General features: G+C 43.3%; 1 protein-coding gene across 1 annotated transcript in view; it reads left to right on the plus strand.

The window, feature by feature from the left end:
• Positions 1-16,412, plus strand: part of PRPH (peripherin) — a 209,905-nt gene that overhangs the window by 158,202 nt on the left and 35,291 nt on the right. The window contains exons 6-7 of the mRNA XM_085600250.1: positions 5,529-5,749; positions 6,613-6,644. Coding sequence (XP_085456376.1) covers positions 5,529-5,749; positions 6,613-6,644 — 253 coding nt within the window. The remainder of the gene's footprint in view (positions 1-5,528; positions 5,750-6,612; positions 6,645-16,412) is intronic.

The following is a 16,412-nucleotide window of genomic DNA, read 5'->3' on the forward strand; positions in this document are numbered from 1 at the left end:
ACATATGTGCTAACGTGTGTCAGGACTCCAAGATTACAGATAGGTTTAATTGCGCATCGAAGACTCAAAGTTTTTACACCCCGAGCTATGGAAGGTACATGGGTGGAGCTGACTCGGAAATGGCGCCGGAAAAGGCCACCAGAACCGAGTAGCTGTTAGCGTTCTAGTGTTTGGCTGAGAACGCGCTGGAATCCTAGGTGAGGCTTGCGCTGCTTAGGAACTGCGCACTTCACCAAGAATTCTAGAGAGTCAGGAGCGCACTTCAGAGCGCGCTAACAAAAAGAGTTTTAGTGTAGGTTTGAAGGCTTTTCATTATCAAGACTAAAGGGCATTCGGAAGACTGTAGATACGAGTTAGTAAGCCGAGTTCAATGAAGTTGAGTGATGTTTGAAGAGAACAGCAAGTCTCAGTTTTGTGAAGATTTCGTACCGAGTCGTCAGGGAGAGGAAGCAGCGTCTACAGGAGCATCTGAAGAAAGAAAAAGAAAGCGAAGCTAAGTTAACAAGTGTACATTTGTCACGTCAGAGAACTGAAGTAAATTACTGAGAGCTATAGAGTTATAGAACTTACTGTGAGGAAAGTGGCTTTTAGTATTCCTGCACAGAGGTCACGAGTTGTAACGACAAGTCCTGAAACGAAGAGAGAATTGCATTACATGTTAGAACGCTTGAGCAACTACAAATAATTAGAATAAGATAAAACAATACTTACCACAGAAATAAGTCGTCGGACAGTAGCTTAAGAACAGACAGTAAAATACCACCACGAAAAGAATAAGAAGAGAAAACACTAAATACACAGATGAATAATTACAAATAGGAAAAGACCTCAAACTCAGTAAGTAGAATACCAAATTAAAATAAATAATACCAAGTTAATAGAGAGCAAAAGTTCTTAACAGATACATGTAAATATATTGCAGGTATGCAAAAAGAAAAAGAAACTGTGAACTAAGGCAGATACCAAAGAAGATAAAACATAGAAGAGTGTAAAAGAAAAATAGGAAAGTAAGTAAGAAGCACAGGGAGAAAGATTCACATGAGGCAGATAAACTTTAGCTTTAGCGGTTTTCCTTTTTAATTGCAGACGAAGAATATAGTTAAGGAATTAAAAGGCACACACAGAAAAGAAATAAAAGAAATAGAAGAGAAGCTGAGTTCTGGAATCGGCATGGTAAGGAAATAAGGCAATAGAGGTTAAGAGATAAGAGAGGTTTAAGGACTAAGGGCCATATGTAGGTAGCCTAACATTTACCAATTCATAAATACCGAATTTTACCGATTCGGTATTTATGAATCGGTAAATGTGATGTAGGTAATGATTCGGTAATGTTTACCGAATCGGTAAAATTCGGAAATTATGAATCGGTATTTACCGATTCGGTAATGAGGCATACCTTCCCATTGATTCCTATGGGCCTGGAGGCCCATAGGAATCAATGGGAAGGTATGCCTCATTACCGATTCGGTAAATACCGATTCGGTAATGGGGGGAGCATATACAAGGGTGGCAGGGTGTCACATTGACACCCTGTTGCACCCCTGAATCTTGCATGTGTGCACATGTGGCGCACATACATGCCCTAAGAGCATTCGTTATTTACCACCAAATACAGGTTGGTGATAAATAACGAATACCTTGCAAAAAGCAATATTTTGCTGATTTAAGAGTGCCATGTGGCTGACATACATGCCCTAAGGGCATGTATGTCTGCCACATGGCACTCTTAAATCAGCAAAATATTGCTTTTTGCAAGGTATTCGTTATTTATCACCAACCTGTATTTGGTGGTAAATAACGAATTCTTAATACTGATTTGCACTCTTTAGAGTGCTCCCTACATTGCATTTCTGGATTCGGTATTTACCGAATCGGTATTTTACCGATTTCTTAATTTCCGATTCGGTAAATACTAAATCCAGAAATGAGCCCCCTACATAGCAAATGCCTAAATACCGGTCGGTAACGGGATATTTACCGAAATTCGGCCGTTACCGACCGGTATTTGGCTTCCTACATATGGCCCTAAAAGTTTATGATAACAAAAACTCTTGTCTACAGGTTACCTCTTCAGCAATAGAAGTCTGCTGGACGGACCCTGAAGGAAGCCGCAGAACAGTCTCTTCTCTCTTTTGTTATTTTATCCATTTTCCCCCTTCCCCCAAGATAGCCACTCTAGAGACTTGTCACACTAAGCTCTGGATTGCTGTCGGGGTGGATTTGGGAACTAGCATCTCTGTTCCTGTGTAGTAGAGTACAGTAACTAGAGTCTGACAACGTGCCCAGCCTTCCCTACCACAGCTGAAACTGCAAACTCAGACGAAAGCGAGTTAGTGGTACAGCCGGAATACAATCCTCGACGCTCATTGAGCAGTGTATGTTTAAAGATGAAGGACTGTTCCTTGGAACGGAGAAGAAAACGGAACAGCGGCTCAGTCAATCCTGATGATATCAAAGGGCATGTGGTTGAAAATGAAGCACTCCACGTAGTCTGGATGAAGAAAAGGTAGGCTCGATGTGTTAGGGTTGAAGAAGTACGCGTAGGTAGTTCCAGTCGTAGCCAAATGTAAAAGAGAGATCGGCAGAGTTGAGTAGATTAAGTTGTAGTTTTATTAAGTAGAGTACAAATAACCCCATCCAACATACAGCCCTGCAACTGTCAACTGACAAGTTGCTTAAATTCTCCAGGAACCTCAGTTCCACATTCCAGACCATGTAGCCTAGAAAAGGTAAGCTACATTCTGAGGCAGAATGAAAACACTACACCCTCCTCTCTATTGTGCTCTCAAGTTCTCATGCATGTTATTCTCTGTCAACAGAAACAGTGACAAAACCCTCTACCACAAAGATTTTGTCATTGTAAAAGACCAAGTTCATTTGGTAGAGAACTTTTCAAAGCACCCATTAACAGAAGCAGAGCCCTTGATAATGCAAACAAAGAGTGCATCAATCCAAATCTAAACCCACCTTGTGAACTTTCCATTGCTCGTCGCTTCTTAATTAAAAGACTGCTTATAGACAAAAAGTAAGTACCAAAATATTAACCTTAGTGCCATCACTCCTCAATACAGCACACCTAAATAGATGAACTTCAACCTACACTCCCCCAATGAGCAATCAAACTGCCTCAACTGACTCAAAATTACCTTTGAGTTAGATGAAGACACCATGTAAAGACATCCTCGTGTAATTAGAACACCATTCTATAATCTGCTGCAAAGTCCATCTCCCATGAAGCTCTCAAGTCTCTTTTAAAGATAGTCATAGCCCATGAGCACTGAGACATTCAGAAACTGATAGATACTCCCTCTGTAAAAGAACAATATCAGCAACTCTCTGCCAATTACTCCTCTAACATTTCTAGAATAAATGTAAAATAAATCATTTCCCATGCTCTCCAAATCACAAAAAATAGAAACTTGTGCTTTCTCATCCAATTCAACCTGCCTGCAGCAAATCTGGTAACATGTTTGGGCTTCAATGAGATTGTCCTGCAAAGGTTTGTCTCCTTCTAAACACCAGAGACCTGCTCTTCCCAAACTTTCCTCCAGATCCAAAGGCGTTCACATGAACTGCAACAGAACTCAAGGTACATTCCTGTCACCTCTTATGTTCAACCTCTACACTAAACCACTCCCCAAGCTGCTAGCCAACCAGAGCATCAAAATCAGGCAGTGTGTTGAAGGCATGCAGCTTCTAACTGAAGGTCTCGGTACCAGTGACATCTTCTTCCTCGGTGACTACTCCTTCATCTTCGAAGTCTGGATGCCAAAGCCCTCCCTTAAGCTGGAACTGCTGAAAACAGAGTTCATCCTCATAGAAAGCAATTGTCTTCCCAAGGTTCAGTCATGGCTCTCGAATCATAACCTGGAAGGATTCAAATACCACATCTTGAACAATGCCAAACGTACCAGATTCTACACAAGAACAACCTCTCTCAAAACTCACATAAACAAGAAAATACAGACAGCCTGACTTCAGCTGTCACTCCTGCACAAGACTGACAGAGACAATCCTCTCCTGAACTCCCTTATCGAAGGGCATACCCGGAAAGGTTTCCTCGCCCCAACGGAATCTTGCTTATCACACCCCCGTTGGGAAAGAGGAAAACGGACAAGTGTCTCTCATTCTCTCTATGAGGAGTTAGGCATGTTTAGATCCACAGTTTTTGAGTCTGACAACCCTGCCAGAGAAGCTATGCAGTGGTTTTTTGTTGATGTGTGGACCGCTAACCAGATTCCTGAAAGCAGCAGACGTGCACAGCAATAGGTGTTTTACAATATTTGGTTATTTATTATGTACAAATCAAATACTAACCTTGGGTATCAAACATATGAAAAGTATTATTGTAATCTCAGCAGTGATAATATATAATAAGATCAACATTAGAAAAACGCAAAGCATTTTATATCACGCATCGCTACTATCTGTAATAATTCCTCTAAACTCCATCTGATGCTATGTTATTATTAGCCTCACAGTCATGGTATTGGCTGAATAATTAGTATTTTATCTCTCAATGTAATGCCAAGCCATGTACTATCCCTGCATTTGTTTGGAGAGCACCTGGGCCTGCAGTCGAATATCGTCTCTCCAGTATTTCCCCCTAGCACCGGTCTTTGTGCCTGACTCACAAAGGGCATCCGCACTCGTGGCAAAGGCCCTGCAGTCATGGGGGAGTCTCCGCACTCGTGGCAAAGGCCCCGCAGTCGCGGGGGAGTCTCCGCACTCATGGCAAAGGCCCCGCAGTCGCGGGGGAGTCTCCGCACTCGTGGCAAAGGCCCCGCATTCGCGGGGGAGTCTCCGCACTCGTGGCAAAGGCCCCGCAGTCATGGGGGAGTCTCCGCACTCGTGGCAAAGGCCCAGCAGTTGCAGGGGAGTCTCCGCACTCGTGGCAAAGGCCCCGCAGTCGCGGGGGAGTCTCAGCACTGGTAGCAAAGGCCCCGCAGTCGCGGGGGAGTCTCCGTACTTGTGGCAAAGGCCCCGCAGTCGCGGGGGAGTCTCCGTACTGGTAGCACAGGCCCCGCAGTCGCGGGGGTCTCCGCACTCTTAGAATTCTCATTGCGGAGATTTCGCCCCGAGTGCGGAGACTCCCCTCCGACTGCGGGTCCTCTATGACCAGTGCAGAGGACTTTTCTGAATGAGGCCCTTTGTGTCTGGCCTGCCAAGTTCTTAGGTCTGTTTATGAGCATTAAACCATCGGGCACGGCTGGTACAGGTAAGAGCGGGGAGAGGGGCAAGGGGGGTCGACATAGGACAGGATAGGGAAAATAAAAAAAAATAAAACCACATACCTTGCGCTCCCGTATTGCCGATAAGGCGAGTGCAAGGTAAGTGATTTTATTTATTTATTTTATTTTCCCTATCCTGTCGTATGTCGACTTCCACCCGCCCTGCCCCGCCCTGCCCCGCCCTGCCCCGCCCCGCAGCTCTTACCTGTGCCGGACATGTCTGTAAACCATCCCAAGGAACTCACTCAGATTCACACTAATCACTGCGAATTATTCTTTCTGCCTTCTTTCCTACAGAATGGATCACTGCTGGACCAGATGAAGCAGGTGGAACTGGAGAGTCGCACGAAGACCAAGAGCCAACAGGAGACCATTGAACAACAGGAGAAAGAGATCCGGCAACTGAAAGAGGAAGTGGCATGGCGCATCCAAAAATACCAGGACCTTCTTAACAGCAAGCTAGCGGCAGACATTGAAAATGCAACCTACCGTAAAATGCTGGAATTACAGGAAATCAGGTGGGCATCTGGGTAGAACACAGAAGATTTAAGCAATGATAAGAATATCGGTTTGACCACTCCAAATTCACACTTCCTGATATGACGCAGAACAGTGGGTTGGGGGGGCATGATGCAATATAAGTCATAGGAAAGACTGATGACCACCAAATGGGGCACAGAGAAACAGGTAGTGGTGCAATGAATTACCAGCACCGATGCAGCAGAACGCAGTACCTGGCTCTGGAGAAGGTCTGCACTGATGCAACAGAAGGTGCACTGGTGCAATGGAATGTCCATATTTGACTTCTGAAATCGTGCAGTAAAAGTCTGGTTCTGTTGTGGATACAGGCACTTCTGCATTGGAGTGGAATGGTACTGGTGGAATGGAATGCTAGCTATAGTGTAGTGGAATGTCGGCAGTTGAGCAGTGGAATAGGCGTGCTAGTGCAGTGAAATGCCAGCGCTTAAACAGTGGAATGTCAGCAATGTCGAAGCATGAGACTGGCAGGTCAGGTTGAACTATTATTGTAGAAACACATGTAGGAACAGCTGGTTGGGTTGGTAGTGACCCTTGGTATATAGATCAGGTGATGTCACAAGGGTGTCAACGAGTGAACGGGTGCTGGCAGTCGGGGGGGAGGGAAAGGTGACAGTAATTGTAAAGTCAGATGTGCACAGAGTGAACAGGAGCTGTGGTGGTCACATGAAATGTCAGCATGTGTACAAGGTGGATTTCATGTCTGTGGGTGAACTGATGCTGGTAGGCATGTAGACGGATGTCACGGGCGCATGCATGGATAAAGGAGTTTACCTAAGATGAGTGCTGAATACATATTCTGTACATATACCTTTCCTCTAACACCTCATTTTATCCCCTGCAGATATCTCAACTCCATTGACATTAAAAACGCAGGTAAGTCAGCCCTAGGATAAGTGCATGTGGTTTGTACACTTAAATCTACTTCTACATCCGAGCTCCAGCCCTCAAAATATTAGGACAAATGCCCATTAGAGAAGAACCTGGAACAAACGCCACAGTTAATGTTCTAACAAACATTGGCAAAGCCAATAGGTCTAGCTTTTTCTTAGGGAAAGTATATCGTATTATTTGGGAGATTATGTGTGTTGCCGCCAAGTTATCTAGAAAGAACATTCCATAATGAAGCAACATAATAGGCTGCGAGAATATGGACCTGGGAGTGGGGCCCCTTTCCCATAGAGACTGCCCTAGCAGGGTTAGGCTGTCCAATGGACGGAGGGTGATACGAGACATAAGACAATGATTGTATGTGCCATAAGTGGGGAACCAATAAGAGAGGCAGAGTTACATTTTTCATAGTTAATACTTTTAGCAAATGGCTGGTATTTTCAATGCATCTTTAAGAAAGCCTATGCGCATGATCATCTTTACTTTCTGAAAAATCTTTACTTTATGGAAACAAAATGTAAAGCCAACATGATCATCACAACAAAGAAAAATAAATTTCCTCAAGGAGATAGTGAATATGACTGTGTCTTTATGACACACTAAGACATCACAACAGCGACAACTTCTGAAGCGAAAAGGTGTAAAATAGCAAGTAAATCATTCTTGTTTCAGTAAATGCATCAAATAACACTCAGTGAATGGTTATTACAAGCTACATGTTGCATCTGCTCTCTAACAAAAAAGACTACTTGATGCACAAAACCTAATGGCAACTCAAATGGAACAATATAGCCATCCTCAAAATGCCATGGTATTGATGAACAGCCCATCCAAGCCATGGCAAAGCTTGAAAACACCAGGTGCCAATGACAGAAGGGGACTGACCCAGAGCCCACTCATTCTCTACTTAGTGTACTGTTTGTAGAATTGATCACATGAAGTCAATAAAACAGCTAAAGCTGTCTGTAGCCAGTCCTAAAAATCCGGATTTATAACTGGCATCTTCTGAAGCTGGGTCCTGCTACCAGAGGGCGGCTGCCTTCCCTCGTACAAACCCTTTGCCTCACTTCAGTCTCCGGAGGCCCTGATTCAACAAATGCCTGGCCACAAAATTTAGTAGCTGAATCTCACTTGTTTTGCTTGCCATTTCGGGGCCCAACCTGAACATGTGCACATGTTTTCGTGTTGTGATTTACTAGAGGGTGTGCAGTGCCATAGTCAAAGACTGGAGACATAGCTGTGTTCCATGAGCACTGTTACTGCATCCTGCTGTAGCGTTTCAACTCTTTCCTAAACTGGAGCAGGGTTGATGGACATGAGGATACAATCCTGGCTCCTGGCTGCACAGTGGAGAAGATCTGCTGCCTTGAGCTTTCCTTTTCCACCACATTGCCTACAGTCTGATGGTGTCCTGGCTGCAGGTGTGCTATCAGCCTTCGGAGATAGTGAACTAGTGAACCAGATATGCAGGGGTTCTTGTTGTGATGGCTTTGTAATTGATGCCACTTATTTTATAATATGGTCCGGTACATCACTGAGATCCAGGGTTGCTTAATCGGGACAAGGCCCTTGAAGAGACATGCTACGGCATACAGGATGCCCTGAAGCAGACCTCTCAACTCACCTACAAATTGTGGGTGTCACCCTTATTCAGGTTTTTGCACCCACAATGTTGGGGTTTTCACCCACAATAAAAGAGTAATTGAGACTTTAGTGTATAAGTTACTGAGCAGGCTTCAGAGGTGGCTGCCATGCTTGTCAGAGAGGAGGGAAGCATCTGCAGCTCACCAGGCATTCTCCCAGCTCCAGCACAGGCGTTCTGAGAGGGGACTAGCTTTCTTCTCTAAAGTTAAGATGTTTATTTTTCTGCTTCAGTTTAAGAGAAATGTTGGCACTTACTTTCTAAAACGTTTTTAGGTCTTGCCTGCAGACAGGTTTTAACTGTTTGTTATTTGAAAGACCTGTTGTGGACCATACCAAAAACTTACAGTGGGCTCGGAGCCAGCACATTCTTTAACAATGGTCGATTCTCTTGTCACTCTCATTTGCTCACTTTATATTGAATGTCTTTCCTTTCTCTTCTTGTGTTTATCACTCTCCTAGAGCATAGCTTCTTTACCATTCTTTTGATTGGATGCGCTATATCTTTCCACTGTTTGCATTCTGAGAACTAACTGTGTTTACTTTTTCATTCAGCACTCCCCAAGAGTGCATGTATTTCCTGGTGTATTGTAAAAGTACTAAGAAGTACAACAATGGCTAAGATTCAGGGGAGAAAAAGTACCAAAATAAGGCCAAAAAGTATATCCTGGGAACCAGCAGAGGTTCCTCATGTAACCTAGGACTGGCACTCTTTTAAGGAGTGTATCCCTCCATTATGAATGCTAAAATCAGTGCTTTATTTCTGCCGGTTGTTGTAGCTGGCGGTGGGCAGCGGCACTCATGTTTAGGACCCGAATACATTTTTCATAGTCCGCAAAAGACAGAAGGGCAGAAATGTAACAAAGGATGAGGAAAAGAAAGATAGGAAAACAGAGACAAAATGAAAAAACAGGTATGGAAATGAACCAGCAAGAGTTATAAAGAGAAAGAAAGTGTAGTATGGTTAAGAAAGCAGGCATGTCGGTGAATCAATACTAGGCAGCCTTGGTATTCGGCAACCTGGCAACTGGCAGAGTGGTAGTGTGGGTGGTGAGTTCTTGAGAAAAACTGATGAAGGAAGTTTTTTGTCCAAGGGGAAAGGATCCTGTCTTTAGAGTATTGTTCAGCAAGTTGTTTGCTACATGCCCACGCTTAGGAGGAGTTCCATCAGCTAATGTATGCTCACATTTAAACTGTGTTTAGTTGATCATCCAGGCCAAGTTTTGGTTTGCATTTTGGTACTTGTTTTCCTGTTTATGCTGTTATAAATTCAGGGCTACAACTACCAGTATGCGAACAAAAAAGAACTTGACGACATACTTAATTGTGGGAATGAATAATTAGAAGGTCTGCAATGATTGCCTCTTACTGCTGTGCACATCATTCATTAAGACATTAACAAGGTACAAGCATCAGCTGTAGCTGTATATATATCATTTTCACTTCAAATTTCAAAGCAGACAACGTTGGGAAGTCATTCTACAACTGGTGGATGTACAGTGCCAACCATTCTCAAACTATTTGATCACTGAGTTTAGGTCACAATATGTACTGGTAAAGGAAGACGTTAGATCTCTTTGGAGGTTGTTGTGGTGGGCGTTGGCTAGACAGCATCAAAGAGCAAGAGCTACGAGAGAACAATGCAAAATTAGCAAATGTCCTTGTAAATGTCATTCAAAATTCCCTTTTGTCAACAACATTTCCAAAACTTTTCTTGGGAGTATGCCCAACACACTGTGTCAGTAAAGTTCTGACCAATGTACTGCCCCGGATTGCTTTAAATCTATACTATTTCCTTTTCTGACAATCGCCACCTTGAAGTGGTCGAGGGGTTTGCGTGTCTCAGTGTCTTGGAGAGTTATGCTGGTAGGAGCTTAGTCTCCTGGCAGAGTCGCCGAAGTCAGACAGGTCAAAAGGTAGAGATCGGACGAAGCGTGATCCACTGGTCCTCCAGGTTGGGGACTGGGAACATGGCTAACAAACTTGTTATATAAAAAGTGTTTGTTACGGAAACAGCAGCAAGAACCACTAAATCTTCTGGGTATGAGGGATATCCAGGGTCACTGCATGAGACATTGATGATTAACAGTAGTCATAGCTGCAAGGAAACTGCTGACAGGATGACGGAAGGTCTGAATGCCAAGTGCAATTCCAGAAATGGATTCAGGAAGGTAAGGCCTATGTTTGACACAGGAAAGCTGGTTCAAGTTACATGTGAGATGATGCGCTACAATGTACACATTCTGGGGTCCGCGAAAGTAGCTGGCAGAATGAAAACCACCACAGGAGATACCCTACTGTAGTTAGGAAGGGATGATAACCTACATCACGAAGGAGTAGTCATCATCATGAACAAGGGGACAAAGAAATGCCAATGAGTGGAAGCCAGTCAACAATAAACTCATGACAGCCAGGTTAAAAGGCAGACACATCAACACCACCATTATACAGTGCTATGCTCCAACAAATGACACAGTGGAAACACTCAAGGACATATTCTACCAGTAGATGCAAGCTGAGCTTGAAGCTGTGCCGAACTACGACTAGAAGATTGTGATGGGAGACTTGAATGCTAAAGTGGGAAATTACAAAACGAACCATGACAGTGCTATAGGAAGGGAGGGTTGTGGAACAACAAACAACAAAGAAAGACTGTTGGAATTTTGCACCACAAATAATCTAGTCATAGGAAGGAGGGAAACATCCTTTTTTCCCGCAGTCTTAACAATGACCTGCTTTTACAATGAAGTCACTACCCCGACTACGATGCTACCACGCATTACTTTAACCAACAAGTTGCAACCACTTGCTGTAGGGGGCGCGTTGTTGGACTGGTGTTTGACTGGTGTTGGATTTTTAGGTCCAATACCTTTCTAACTGCTGCGTAGAATTGGAATAGTATAAATTACTCATCCAACTCCAAAGTCCAGCACCCCCTAAAGCAAGTCATTGTAATGACTTGCGTGGTAAAGTAACACATGGTAAAGTGACAGTCGGGGTAGTGACTGCATTGTAAAGGCATGAGGGGTACATGCATGCAGGGTTCCATCATACAACTTAGGAGGGACTCTTTCCCACCACTCTGATATTCACAAACTAACTTGGTGCTCACCCAATGGCAGCAACAGAAACCAGATTGACCACCTGATGATATGTGGCACCTGGGGATGCTCACTGCAATATTTCAGCAAAAAGAACAATTGATTTTGCTCCCCATGCCATTCCAATATGAACCCAGGTATTTGCAAATCAGCCTGGACATTGCACCCAATGGGAACAGTCCATCCCGAACTGCCAGGCCATGTCCTCCCTGGACTGGAAACAAGCATCCTAGGACCGGTTTCGGGGTTACACCCCTTATCAGCCAGGATAGTTTGACTCCAGTGGCATGGAGAGCACAGGACCCACGTCTGGACATACCCGTCCCACTAGGGGTGACAAATGCAAAAAGAACAATTGATGGACAGAATGCAGAACAATGTCATTCATTCACCCCAGTACAGAAATCTGGACCTAAATTCATATTTTTTTTTACTCCCCATGCCATTCCAGTTTGAACCCAGCCATTTGCAAATCAGTCTTGACCCTGCGTCCAATGGGAACAGTCCAGACCGAACTGCCAGGCCAGATCCTCCCTGAACTGGAAACAAGCATCCTAGGACCTGTTTCAGGGTTTCACCCCTCATCAGCGTGGATAGCTTGACTCCAGTGGCATGGAGAGCACGGGACCCACGTTTGGGCATACCCGTCCCACTCAGTGTAACAAATGCAAAAAGAACAATTGATGGACAGAATGCAGTACAATGTCATACATTCACCCCAGAGATCCGGGCCTAAATCCATCGGTTTTTTGCTCCTCATGCCATGGTGATGCCCCGAAACCAGTCCCAGGATGCTTGTTTCCACTCCAGGGAGGACCTGGCTTTGCAGTTAGGACTGGACTATTCCCATGAGGCACAGGGTCAAGACTGATTTGCATATGGCTGAGTCCAAACTGGGGTGGCATGGTGAGCAAAAGAACAATGGATTAAATCCAGATCTTTGTGACTGGGGTGAACGTCTGCATTGTTCATTATTCCGTCCAATGTTTGTTCTTTTTGCCACTACAAGATTTCTGCATGAGAATGATAGTCGATGTCGGCAGTGATCACCATCTAGTGACCACTCTTTTGAAGCTGAAGCTCAGAAAATCAGTGCACAAAACATAATGAGAACAGCACTTTATCTGGTAAAATTAAAAGACCCCAAGATTGGGAAGGCATTCGTCTTACAAATCAGAAAGAGGTTCCAGCTCCTTGCAGACACAAAAGAGAAGACTGAAGCAAGCTGCAGACATAGTCAACAAGAAACATGAACATGTCTCGTCAATATATGTGAAAAGCAGTGAAACATGCCGGGGGATGAAGACACAGAAGAGGAAAGAATGGATAAAACCAGACACATGGCAAGCTATTAAAGACACAGAGGGCAACAAAAAAGAAACTCAATGGAGGTCAAATCTGAGAGGCTGCTAAAGAAGTACAAGCAATAATACATAGAAGCAAACAGAGCAGTCAAAAAATAAAAAAGAGCAGACGAGAGGGTGTGAATGGATAACCTTGCCGTCCAAGCAGGATAGGAGAACTTGGGAAGGTCTTCAAGATCACAAAGATAGTTAGTGGTAAATCTCGTGCAACATACAACACCCTTATCATGGACAATCAAGGCACACTACTCACACAGGCTGAGCACTTCAAACAAGTCTTGAACAGACCAGTACCAACAAGCAAAGCTGCCATTCAAGGAGCAGAGACAGACTTGGATGTGAACACCACCCCAACACAGTAGATAGAAATCATTACTGCCATCCAGTCTCTCAAGTACAAAAAAAGACAACCTGAATGGAGAAGTGTTCAAGGCGGATACCCGAAACATCAGCCAAGATCCTCCAACCACCGTTTATATCAATTTAGTAGGGAAATAAAGTACTGGATGACTGGAACCAAGGCTTGATTAACAATATTCCTAAGAAGGGAGCATTAACCAACTGTAACAATTGGTGTGTAATATCCCTTCTGACAATCTTGTGAATAATACTGGCAAAAATCATTATACAGCGCATTCCTGATACTGCGGAAAAGCAGTTAAGAAAAGAACAGGCTGGGTTCCGCAAGAACCAAGGGAAAATTGTTTGTTTATTAGATCCTTACTCTACTCAACATCATAGATAAGCGCATGGATTGGAAGAAACAACTATGTATAAACTTTATAGGTTTTGAGAAATCCTTTGACAGTATCCACAGTGACAGCCTTGGCTGTTTACTAACAGCCTATGGCAAACTGCATTTTATACCCTTCTTATCAAGATTATAAATTGGAGTCCGTTTTTTATTGTGTTGTATCTTTGACGTTTGAACTATATTGGTACTTCTAAACGTTTTACTCATTTTTTCCTAGTTAAGCCTGCCTGTTCTGCGCCATAGTTACCAGGGGTTAAGCTCATGTTTAAATTATTGAAACATCTGACTGGACTAAATAGGTCAGTGACTTCATTACTTGTGGTGAACTATTAGTCACCCCAACTAATAATCCTACTGAAAACCAATAAACATATTTCCCTCAAAATATTACTGCTTGGCTAGTTGCATATATGTATCATTTAAAAAAAACATCCAGATTAAGTTGCCTCGTATGAGCATGTTTTCATTTGCCTATTATTTTTAAATATAAAACATATACTATAAAAATGTCCATCTGGGGATGCTGCAAATATTCAGTGATATTCTACTGTATAGGGCTATGAAAGAGAATCCCACTACAGAGAAGCAATAGTTACCAGTATTTGGTAAAGTCATGGATATTGTGTGTACTCTGTGGCCAGGCTGCCTCTCTGAACTTTTAACACACTTTTACTCTGTAAGGTTAATGGGCAAAAGGTTTGGCTGCTTAACAATTTTGAAGTCCCACTGGGTATTGTGTTCAGTAGTACTGCACACAGGCCATGAGTTTCGGCCATACCCCATGCACAGTCTCCATTTTGTATAGCCATGCCCAACAGTTACTGCGAACAGTAGCGCTTGGCTCAGGAAATGGGTGCAGGCCAAGTTCCTGTTGGGCCGGGCCTATTTTGGATGACTGGCCTCACTGAAGCACATGAGGGACTGAATTAGGAAGGTCTATGGCACAACAGAAGACCATATTTAATGCAAATATGTTTTTAAGTTTGTACACTATAGTCCTATATTTCATAGGATAATGCAATACCCATAACTTGTACATTTTTCAGAACTTAACTTTACCCACACATAATAAATATTGATGAAGTTAATTTAGATTCAGAAAGAAAAGAATTCCAAGAGAGGAAACTGTTTTAGAACTAAGTGACTCCTCCTTCTTAAACATAGAAAAACTGGACACATTTTGAAACTGTCAAGCTCCCGACCCCTACATTGATTTCTGCCCTGGAAGCAGGCATACCGCATACCCAGGCAAAGTGCACAGCACTTTGGGGCGCTACGAATGGTCAACGACTGCATGAACTGCATAGACCAAAGGAGTGTGAAAAGACCAACGGACGTGGGCTTAAAAATTAAAAAAGCATGGGAACTGTGATGCTGCATGAAATGAAGGGGAAGTGAATGAGCATGGGGGTGTGGTCAAGGCATGGCTAAAAAAACTAAATATTCTGTAACTTTTCCATCTTTCACATTCAGGTGACTACATATAAAATAACACACAGCTTATATGAAAATCAAATGCATGTTATGTTAATCAGTAGGAAATGCACTATCCTACATTAATAAACCTCAACTAGTTAATGCACTGTAACAGAGAGTTCTGGAATTGAATCCAGGTTGGTGCAGTGGCTTGTGTATGTTTAGTGCTGAAAGGTCTCAGTCTTCGACAGAAAGCACAGTGAACAAGTTAGTCTTTATTTTAAACGTGCACTGCAACCAGTATAAGATAGGCTGCTACAAAATGCGCGAAAAGGTTTAAGATAAAAAAGTGTTTCCAAATATTGATTTAGGCAATATCCAGACTGTAGGTAATGTCATTTTATGTGTAACTGTCTCTTAAAAGCACACGTCACAGCTTAGCTGGTAGCTCCCACACACTATTACTCAAAAAGAATAAATGTGTGATCGGGAAGCTTCAAGTGATTCCATTGATTAAAGGCAATACCGGCTTCAACTCAGCATTTACGTTTGCAGATTAACCAGTTGTGCACATTTACATTTCTTTCAGGCAAGCAGACACCATGGCAAGAAGGCTTGTTTAGCTGTTTGCTCTTCCCTCTGATTCACAACACAGGAGACTTCCTGCCCAGTGCTTAATTTGAGCCAGTGGTTTCCCGTGTTCGGCACCGGTACCTAATTGCCAGCACCCGGGCTTATGACAGTCTGCCACATGGTGGCACTGTCTGGCTCATTTAGGTATGAGCACAACAACAGCTGTGTGTGATGGTTAGTAGCTGTGTTTGTACTGCCATTGCCAGCTCACAGGAGCAATGTGTGGTGCAAGCTGCAGTGGCCTCCTGACGAGAGCCCCAGCACTTATTTGTTTACAAATTAAGCACAGTCCCTGTCTTACACTTCAGCTGAAGCATTTCAACTGATGGAAGTAACCATCCCTGGACAGTTGTCTTTTAACAAAAAATAGGAGAACTAGTTTCTAAAATTAAAAAAAGTAAGGGCATGTCGTGCCCCTCAGACCCCCCTCACTTCGACCACTGGTTGCCTAATGCTTCTGTTGAATGGCCGTCTTTCAGAGGTGACTGACTTTGCCTTTACCCTGTAGATTTTTCCAAGCTGTTGGAGTAGTGGGAAAATTGGTGGGTTCTTCATTTCATTTACCAATTTCTGGCACATTTTTTGCATGTCTCTCAGGTGCGGATATGAGAGGTTATTCAGATGACGTGGCTCTGCGCTCAGCTCCAAACCTGTTAAGCTCAGTTACCTCTGACCTTCTTCATAACCAATAAATCAACAGAGGAGGGGGGGAATTTATTAACCAAGATTCATAAAATCAGATCATCCCAAAAGAAAGACAACAAACATGCAAGAAGAGTGAACAGATTTCTATAGACTCTTCATCCTTTATTATACAAAAGTATATTAAAATAAAAAGCCCTAT

The sequence above is a fragment of the Triturus cristatus genome, chromosome 4_2 (assembly GCF_964204655.1).
Source record: "Triturus cristatus chromosome 4_2, aTriCri1.1, whole genome shotgun sequence".
Taxonomy (NCBI): Eukaryota; Metazoa; Chordata; class Amphibia; order Caudata; family Salamandridae; genus Triturus; species Triturus cristatus.